Source organism: Conger conger, chromosome 2, assembly GCF_963514075.1.
Source record: "Conger conger chromosome 2, fConCon1.1, whole genome shotgun sequence".
Taxonomy (NCBI): domain Eukaryota; kingdom Metazoa; phylum Chordata; class Actinopteri; order Anguilliformes; family Congridae; genus Conger; species Conger conger.
This window is the reverse complement of record NC_083761.1, coordinates 88,185,066-88,195,065: the sequence shown is the minus strand read 5'-3', so window position 1 is coordinate 88,195,065 and position 10,000 is coordinate 88,185,066. Positions and strand designations below refer to the sequence as shown.

Genomic DNA, 10,000 nt, shown 5'->3' with positions numbered 1-10,000 from the left:
AAAGTTGGGGATATGTTTTTTAAATTTATAAAAATATTTTTCTCTAATATTATTGTATTTTTCACATTTTAGAAGGAAGTGCACCTCCGTTTCAACCTCACCTGTCATACAGTGACCACATATCCTCTGTTCTTTTGGTAGCCAGGACTTTTTATGTCAACCTTTTTCAATGGCTAGGTTGTGGTCTCTGAGTCACAAGATATTCAGCCAATTGTATTCTCATTTTAGGGCCAGGTAGCAAGTAAGCTTGTTTTGTGTTTTGGTTTGGTTGTTCCAATGTTCCAGATAAGTGGTTTTATTTTGTTTAGCAATTTGGTTTATTCTGATTTGTGTTTGTGAAGCAGTGCTGGCCTGAGAGATGTTCTTGTTAGATGTGAGATGATTAGTCTCAGTACCAGCTGACTTCAGGGTTCAGCTCTTGGGTTTGAAATGCATGGAACTGCAGTGTTGTTTTGGGACTTGATTTCAGATGCATCCAGAATTTGAGTGACTTTTTTTGTATGTTTATGATCAATGGGAATCGTCCTAATTCAGCCCTGCATGCATCGTTTGGTGTTTTTTGTTGGATGTTTAAAATTGTTCTGCAGAATTCTGCATGTAGGGCTTCAATTGGATGCTTCTCCCATCTAATGTAGTCCTGTTGACTGAGTGGACCCCATACTTCACTTCCATACAAGGCAATTGGCAGGATTACACTGTCAAATATTTTTGACCAGATTCTGATTGGAATGTCAATCTGCAAGAATTTTTTTCTGATTGCATAGAAGGTTCTGCAGACCTTTTCTTTCAGTGAATTCACTGCCAGACCAAAGTTTCCTGAGGCACTAATTTTCAGACCCAGGTAATTATAGGACAGGGTGTGTTCTAGGACGGTGTTTCCTAGACTGAACGTGTGTCTGCTTTCCTGAAATCTTGCCTTTTTTGGAAGATCATTATTTTATTATTATTATTTATTTATTTTTTATGGTTTACTGTCAGGGCCCAGTTCTGGCAGTACTGCTCTAGCAGGTCCAGATGTTCAGTGGGCGACAGCAGCACCAGGTCATCTGCATAGAGGAGGAATTTAACTTCCATCTTGTTTAGTGTTAGGCCAGGGGCTGTAGATTGTTCCAATAACACCGCTAACTCATTTATATAGATATTAAATAGAGTAGGTGACCAGTTACATCCCTGCCTAACCCCTCGCCCTTGTGTGAAGAGATCAGTCCATTTATTGCCAATTTTTATTCCGCATTTATTTTGATTTAATTATGTCATATACTTTACCCCCTACACCGCTTTGGAGAATTTTATAATATAAACCTTCCTGCCAAATTGAATCAAATGCTTTTTTTAAATCAATAAAGCATGAAAAAAAAATTATTTTCTTTTGTTGGTGTACATGTTGATTATTTAGGGTGTGTAGGGTGTAAATATGATCAGTAGTTCGGTGATTTGGTAGAAAGCCAATTTGTTCTTTACTCAAGACATTGTGTTCGGTAAGGAAGGCCAGTATTCAGTGTTAATAATACTGCAGAAAACCTTCCCCAGATTACTGCTTACACAAATGCCTCTGTAGTTATTTGGGTCTAGTTTGTCTCCACTCTTGTGTATTGGTTCTCAGGGAAGCAGCCAGCTTGGAGAACGAGATTGAACAATTTGAGCAGGGCCAGCTGCAGCTCAGCGGTACTGTGTTTAAGCATCTCTGTCCTGATGCTGTCATGGCCACAAGCTTTTCTTGGTTTCAGTTTTTTTATTTGGTCTTCTAATTCTTTAATTGAGATTTGGTAGTCAAGTAGGTTCTGATTGTTTTTGATAGTTGATTCTAGGATTTTTAGTTTTTCTTTGATTTTGTTCTGTTCCAAATTGAGATTGTTTGGTGATATTTGTTTATGTAAGTTTTCAAAATGTGTTTTCCATGTATTGCAGTCTTGTATAGCCAGATTTTGTGTGCTCCTGTTGCTCAATTTGTTCCATTGTTCCCAGAACTGATTTCTTTCAATAGAGTCCTCAATTTCTCTGAGGGTTTGATTATAATGATTAAATGTGTCTTAAAATCTTTTTATATTCTCGCAGTGTTTCAGTGTAGTTTTGACGATTTTCCAAATTGTGTGGTTCATGGTGTTTTTGGTTGGACAAGTGTCTTAATTTTTTTCTGACACTTCTGCAGTCCTCATCAAACCACGTTTCTTTTTGGGGTCTCAGGCCAGAATTCTGCCTTTTGTTTTTCAGACCTGCTTTGTTGGCTGATTTATGATATATTTTGTTAATTTGGGTTACAGCCATATTTATGCCAGATTGGTTCGGTTGGAATGTTTTTGAGAGAAAGTTGTTAATAAGGTTAGTAGTCTCCGGTGAACTGATTGCCGTTTTAAATTTTACATCACTGTCATGAGCCCTTTTGAACGTTTTGTTCAGCTGAAATGTTTTGCAGGGCTCGGGTTCTTTGGCTATCTTTTTCTTTTTAAGTATGCATTTATCTGACAGTGATCAGAAAGTGGTGACTGTGGTCTGACAGTGAATGCACTAATGAAGGAGGGGTCCAAGTGAACCTCCCTAAAGAGTCCCCTCTCATCCTTCCATTAAGCATGTGCAGACCTAAGGATCGACAGAGGTGCACTAACTCTTTGCCATTTTTGTTTGCAGTATAATCAAGACTGTTTCTTTGGGTAGTGGTGGGGTTAAGGTAGACAGAGGATGTTCTGAAAATGTGGCTGTTGCCAGCATAATCCACGATATCATTCTTTGTTTTGTTTGGGTGGGTTGGCTGTGCTAGGTGGGGCTCTGTTGGGTAGGGGCTCCTCTGTGTTGGGTTGGCTGGGTGGGGCTCTGCCGGGTGGATTCATCCTCTGTGATGGGTGGGCAGTGCGTCCTGTCCCCTGGTGGTGGCGTGGTGGTCCTCTGATGGCGTGAGGGCTGGGTGCTGCTCTCAGTCTGTGATGTGCAGTCTGTGGTCTGTGAGCAGCTCATCTCTGAGACTGAGGATCTGCGTGTCTCTCTGCTCCAGGTCCTCCTTTAAATCCCTCAGTTCTGCTCTTAGGGCCTCATTTTCCTTACAGAGATCAGTTGTGCTCTCTTCTAGTTGTCCCATTTTTGTCCGGGTTTCCTCTTTGAATTGGGTAAATTCAGTTGTGAGTCTCTGAATACTGTTTGTCTCTGGCAGTTTACTCTCTCATTTAGATTGATTCTGCCTCTAGGAGGGATAGGCAGTCCTGGATGCGCTGTACAGACAGCGGTGTTCTGGGTGTGGCAGGGCTGTGAGTGGCTGTGAGTGTGCTGGAGGAGGCTGGCTGGGCAGGGCTGGGCACTGTGTGTGTCAGGGAGGCTGATACGGTCACACTGGGAGCAGATGGGGCTTTATAGGGCACAGAGGATTTCTTCTGTTCAATTTCATGTTTTAGTCTCTGAAAGTTAGTCTCAAACTGCTGTAATTTTAATTCAGATCCTTGAATCATGACAGTACCGTTGTTTTATATATTGATGTAAAATTTGAGGGTGGTGTCCAGGTACAATTGCCTCATTGTTTTATTGCCGCCCATTTTCATGTTTTTATCATCTGCACGGAGAGCAGAATGCCAGGCTTCTGGGTGCTCTGTGTAGAACAGCAGGTCTGATTTCACCTCTCTCTCATTCAGCACAGTAAACTCTGCTCTGAGCGTCTCTGGGGTCTCTTTCAGGAGCCTAGCTTTGTGCCTCTTTCTCCCTGTTTCACCGCTGACTTCTTCAGGGTAGCTGATTGCTAGGTTACGCAAGCTCCGCCCACTATTCTGCTGTAGAAATGTATCCATTTTCAACTGTCAAAATGTCTGCTGCTCACTCACTCCAGCAGGACGCTAACTGGATTAGCTATTTGACTATTTGGCTATTTGAAATTATGAATTATATAAAGAAACCTACCTTCCTATTTACCTTATCCAGGTTATTTTGTTCCTGTCTTTCCTCTTGTCTACTTTTTGCTCATGGGATGTCCTTTTATTGTGCTTTTCTCTGATTTGTCCCACTTCTCCTGTTGTGGCAGATGACAGTTCTGTGGCCGTTGGGCTAGCTAGCTATGTTGTATTTCTGTAATATTTTGCCCCCTTTTTTTGGTTTCATACTAAGTTCCTTTTACTGTTAAAGTTACTCAAGTTGTTCCTGAGCTTTTTAGATTTTATTTAAGGTATTGCTTTTCATTGTATGTAACTAAAAAACAACAAAATTGAATGAAAGTTTAACAGATCATAATCATGAGCTCTCTCTCTCTCTCTCTCTCTCTCTCTCTCTCTCTCTCTCTCTCTCTCTCTTTCTCTCTTTCTTTCTCTCTCCCTCTGTCTCTGTCTCTCTCTCCCTCTCTCTCCCTCTGTCTCTCTCTCTCCCTCTCTCTTTCTTTCTCTCTCTGTCTCTTTCTCTGTCTATGTCTCTCTCTTTCTTCCTCTGTCTCTCTCTGTCTGTCTGTCTGTCTCTCTCTGTCTGTCTCTCTGCGTGGTGATTTTAATGTTATTTGTATAATGACCGACACTTTCACAGGTTCACCCGGCCGGAGCATTTAGGAAGCAGTGCCAAAATCAAGTGCAGCGGTTGCCATAGTTACCAGGAATCCACCAAACAGCTGACGATGAAGAAGCTTCCCATCGTAGCCTGTTTCCACCTGAAAGTGAGCTACTGAACCGCATCTTACACATGCCATACTATATATAGGGGGCGATATGGCTCAGGCAGTAAGAGCAGTCGTCTGGCAGCCGGAGGGTTGCCGGTTCGATCCCCCGCCCGGGCTGTGTCGAAGTGTCCCTGAGCAAGACACCTAACCCCCAAATGCTCCTGACGAGCTGGTCGGTGCCTTGCATGGCAGCCAATCGCTGTTGGTGTGTGAGTGTGTGTATGAATGGGTGAATGAGAAGCATCAATTGTACAGTGCTTTGGATAAAGACGCTATATAAATGCCAACCATTTACCATTTATATATATTGACCTGTTCGGTACCTGCACTTCCCCCCCAGCGGTTTGAGCACTCTGCGAAACTGCGGAAGAAGATCAGCACGTACGTCTCCTTCCCCCTGGAACTCGACATGACCCCCTTCATGGCCTCCAGGTGAGGGGGGGGCATAAGCACTCTGACGTGCGTTTTTCTCTGTTCCCCGCAACCATGAGCTCACACTGCTGATGAGGAAAACGCGGAGAGAACAAGAAGTTGACGACTATTTCGCTGTTATAATACACTTTAATAAATGTAATATTAGTTCTTACCTTTGCAAAGAAATCACAGGTTAGCAAAGAATCAGCTGGCTGGCATCGTTAGATCCAAGTCGCATCTATTTGTATTAAAAATGTGGTGATGAAGTAAATGGAATGTAAATGGAATGTTCTCTTAGCCACGCCCCCTGGCACTGGGGGAAAGTCCACTGTCTTGTGTGGCCACTGATTGGCCGGTTCGTGTGACTTATCTGCCGGACCCAATCAGCGGGCAGGAGGAGCTGAAAAAGCAATTATGTGATGCGTGTTGTGTGCGTGTTGTGTGTGCGCGTTGTGTGTGTGTCTGGTGCTTCTGAAATGTGATAATTGTTGATGTCCTTGTACTCTCTCTCTCTCACTCTCTCTCTCCCTCTCTACTGCAGTAAAGACAGTCGGATGAATGGACAATACCAGCAGTCGGTGGACACGTTAAACAATGACAATAAGTGAGTTCACTAAACCACTATTTGATTGGTGTGTGTTTGATTTGGTTCAGTGAGGCTGGGATTGGCGTGTGTGATTCACTGAGTTTGAGTGATTCGGTGAGTTGGTTGATTGGCAGTGGAGGGAGTGATTTGGTGAGTTGATTGATTCGCGCTGTGTTGCAGGTATTCTCTGTTCGCGGTGGTGAATCACCAGGGCACCCTGGAGAGCGGCCATTACACCACCTTCATCCGGCAGCACAAGGACCAGTGGTTCAAGTGTGACGACGCCGTCATCACCAAGGCCAGCATCACCGACGTGCTGGACAGTGAGGGGTGAGCCACTGCTCCGTCTCTCTCTCTCTCCCTCCCGCTGGGGTCCCCAGCCCTGCTCCTGGAGAGCCACAGGGTCTGCTGGGGTCCCCAGCCCTGCTCCTGGAGAGCCACAGGGTCTGCTGGGGTCCCCAGCCCTGCTCCTGGAGAGCCACAGGGTCTGCTGGGGTCCCCAGCCCTGCTCCTGGAGAGCCACAGGGTCTGCTGGGGTCCCCAGCCCTGCTCCTGGAGAGCCACAGGGTCTGCTGGGGTCCCCAGCCCTGCTCCTGGAGAGCCACAGGATCTGCTGGGGTCCTCTACCCTGGTCCTGGAGAGCCACAGGGTCTGCTGGGGTCCCCAGCCCTGGTCCTGGAAAGACACAGGGTCTGCTGCTGTTGTTACTCTGCACTTAATTAATGAATTAGAGCAGCTGATTACACAGTTAACTCACTTCACCTGGTTACCTGAGCCTCAACAGGGTGCTGATTTTAAGGTGAAAACAAAAACCAGTAGACCCTGTAGCTCTCCAGGACCAGGGTTGGAGACCCCTGCCCTAGTGGCTCTCCAGGACCAGGGTTGGAGACCCCGGCAGACCCTGTAGCTCTCCAGGACCAGGGTTGGAGACCCCAGCAGACCCTGTGTCTCTCCAGGACCAGGGTTGGAGACCCCAGCAGACCCTGTAGCTCTTCAGGACCAGGGTTGGAGACCCTTGCCCTAGTGGCTATGGTACATGACTGGAAGGTTGGCGGTTCCAGCCTCGATGTTGCCACGGTAACATCAGTGCAGCTGTTGGGCCCTTGAGCTAGGACCTTAGCCCCACATTGCTCCAGGAGGGATTGTTCCCTATTTAGTTTAATCAACTGCAAGTCGCTTTGCATAAGAGTGTCAGCTAAATGACTGTAATGAATGTAACGGACTGTTCCTGGACTTTGAGAATGTGGATTTATTGGTTGGACTCGTATGCTGACAGTGGTGGTGTTGCTGCTTTATTTGCATTCAGTGCTCTTGGTTTACTCTCATTTTCACTTAAGATATTGCCGAAGGGTAGTTATACTGTGGGGTTATTTTGCTTTTCTTGTATCATTAACAAGTCTTGCTGTACAGTTCCTGTAATCCTATAAGTTTCATTCCTTTAGCAGGTTGAGCTGTTAATTTTTTACAGTTTCAGCTTAACGTAACATGCAGGAAAACCACTGTTATTCTTATTATTATTATGAATGGAACATTGACACACTTCTCATTCTGTGATATTGAATGTGTGCAGTTAGGGTGTTAATGTGAGGGTGTTAATGTGCAGTTAGGGTGTTAATGTGACGGTGTTAATGTGCAGTTAGGGTGTTAATGTGACGGTGTTAATGTGCAGTTAGGGTGTTAATGTGACGGTGTGTCGGTTTTCTTTCTGTCCCTGGCAGGTATCTGTTGTTCTATCACAAGCAGTTCCTTGAGTACGAGTAGAAGAGTATCATCTTCCTCCTCCTCTTCCTCGTCCTCCCCAGCCCATAGCCAGGACTTCACCAGTGTCCAGAGCCAGAGAAAGTGGGAGCGTGGAGCTAAATCTACACAAACTCTACAGAAGAAAATAATAATAATAATAAAAGAAAAATTATACACAACCTACCTGAAAACATTTGCTATTAACGAGAATTAATATGGGAAAGAAAAGAAAACCTAATCATGCAAAAAAAAGAAAAAGAAAAAAGATTATATATATATATATATATATATATATATATATATATATATATATATATAAGCACTGAGCTACCAGCATCTGCTACAACTGGACAGGAAGTGGACGGATTGGAGCAGGAAGTGATGAAGACATGGGGGGGCTCTGGAGGAGGAAGAGGAGGAGCTTTGTTACTTTTGCCTTCCTGTGGGCGGGGCAGAATGACGGACAGACAGATGGACGGACAGCAGAGTTGTGATGGAAGACATTCTTTTTTTTTTCTTTTTTTTTCTTTTTTTCCTCCCACCCACCCTGCTGGTTTTGTGTTCATATGCACATGGGTCTGAATGCAAAAAAAAAACAAAAAACAGAACACAATGGTATTAAGAACTTGTTTATTATAAATATAACAATTATTATTTGTGAATTTTTTTCGTTATGAGATACTGTATGGATTCTATTACACATCTATTTTTTAAGAAAAAGAAAACTAAAGAAAATCCTTGGTTGTTGGGCAAAGGTGGATAAAACGAAATGTTGGAGCGCCGTTTCCATAGAGGCTATATCCATGGACACGGGGGGGCAGTTTTGAGGCCTTGCTCTAAGCAGTGAGGGGGCGTGGCCAGTTCTGATTGGAGGATGGGGCTGAAGGGGCAGGGAATACACATATATATATATTTTTTAAACCGGCTGATTTCCTGTTTATGATTACCTCCGCTCAACCACCACCCTGCCCCCCTCCCTGAGGGTTTTCACTTTGCGTTTGTTGCAGTGTCTGTGTCTGTACCAATCGCTTATTCTCTTTCATCTATTACCTGCTCCTGGCCCCGAAATCGATCGAGATCCACCATCTTTAAGGACATTCCAACCCGTTAATCAGAAGAAGATAGAATCAGAAGTTCCAAACTTTCTGTTGAGCAAGAAAACAGCAGCGCATCCTTTGTGGAACTACTTTTTTTGGAAAGCCTGACGTATAGATGATCGACCTGTGGATCCACCTCTCCCCATCTGCCACGTCTGTAAATGACCTGTGGATCCACCTCTCCCCTTCTGCCACGTCTGTAACTGACCTGTGGATCCACCTCTCCCCATCTGCCACGTCTGTAACTGACCTGTGGATCCACCTCTCCCCGTCTGCCACGTCTGTAACTGACGTAGCTTCGAACTTAAGTTTGAAGGAGCGAGGACATTGCGTTTGCCGAATTATTACAAATTTTTTTTCATCTTTTCCTGTCCTCTGCCTTTGGGTGGAGATTGGGGCAGAGGGATTGGAATGAGCCTCTGTGCTCCTTCTGGGGAGGGAGGATTGGGGGGAGGAGGGGAAACGGGGGAGTGACGTGGGAACGCGGTGGGCTTTACGCGCTGGAGTTCCGGGGGCGGGCGGGTCAGTGTGGGACGGGGGCAGTTTGGTGTTGGATGAGATGGTGTTCTCCAGCATTCCATCCACGCCTCAGTCTGAGGTCCTGAAGGGATGAACAGGAGCCGCTCAGAACCCGGCGTCGCCGCCCCTGGTTCTCCAGCGCCCCTGCTTCTGCTGCTTTTAGCAGCAACGATTCAGACGCCAGAAACCAGGTTTTAACTGTGTAATCAACTGCTTTCATTCATTAATTAAGTGTTCACTAACAACGAAAGCCAGTACACATCGCGGCTCTCCAAGACAAAGGTTGGAGGACCCCAGCACACCCTGCGGCTCTCCAGGACCAGGAGTGAGGACCCCAGCACACCCTGCGGCTCTCCAGGACCAGCGTTGGGGACCCCAGCACACCCTGCGGCTCTCCAGGACCAGCGTTGGGGACCTGCTGTGGAATTTGTCTGAATATTGGCAGAACGACACAGTGACCCTGGAGAGATGAGCCTGGGGCAGAGATGTTATAAATGTCCCCTCTGATTTTTATGTTTGTGTGTGTGTGTGTGTGAATGTGAATGTGTGTTTGTGTGTGTAAGCAGGCCTGTGTGTGTATGTGTGTGTGTATGTGTGAGTGTGTGTGTGTGTGTGTGTGTATGTGTGTGTGTATGTGTATGTGTGAGTGTGTGTGTGTGAGTGTGTGTGTGAGTGTGTGTGTGAGTGTGTGTGTGTGTGTGTGTGTGTGTATGTGTGTTTGTGTGTGTAAGCAGGCCTGTGTGTGTATGTGTGTGTGTGTATGTGTGAGTGTGTGTATACACGACACTGAAAAATGGAAGGTGGAATGGTGATGGCCACACCCCTCACGGAATCCTGGAGCCTCCCGTTGTCCAGGCAACTGCGGACATTTCAGCTTTTTATTATTCATTTTATTGTTAATTTTAGTCCCACACAAGCACAGGAAGACTGCCCCACTCCGGACAGACTAACCCCACCGCTGTTGGTTTGAGCACCCCCTACTGGACATTCAGGGACTGGACAGGGAACTACTAAATGCAGAACGGAGGG

At 45.5% G+C, this 10,000-nt stretch overlaps 1 protein-coding gene across 1 annotated transcript in view; it reads left to right on the top strand.

The window, feature by feature from the left end:
- The window catches only part of usp22 (ubiquitin specific peptidase 22), a 30,387-nt gene extending 21,506 nt beyond the window's left edge, over positions 1–8,881 (top strand). Inside the window, exons 9-13 of the mRNA XM_061232874.1 lie at positions 4,486–4,612; positions 4,956–5,047; positions 5,571–5,633; positions 5,796–5,945; positions 7,334–8,881. Of these exons, the coding sequence (XP_061088858.1) occupies positions 4,486–4,612; positions 4,956–5,047; positions 5,571–5,633; positions 5,796–5,945; positions 7,334–7,376 (475 nt within the window). The 3' untranslated portion in view covers positions 7,377–8,881. The remainder of the gene's footprint in view (positions 1–4,485; positions 4,613–4,955; positions 5,048–5,570; positions 5,634–5,795; positions 5,946–7,333) is intronic.
- Positions 8,882–10,000: the final 1,119 nt, after the last annotated feature.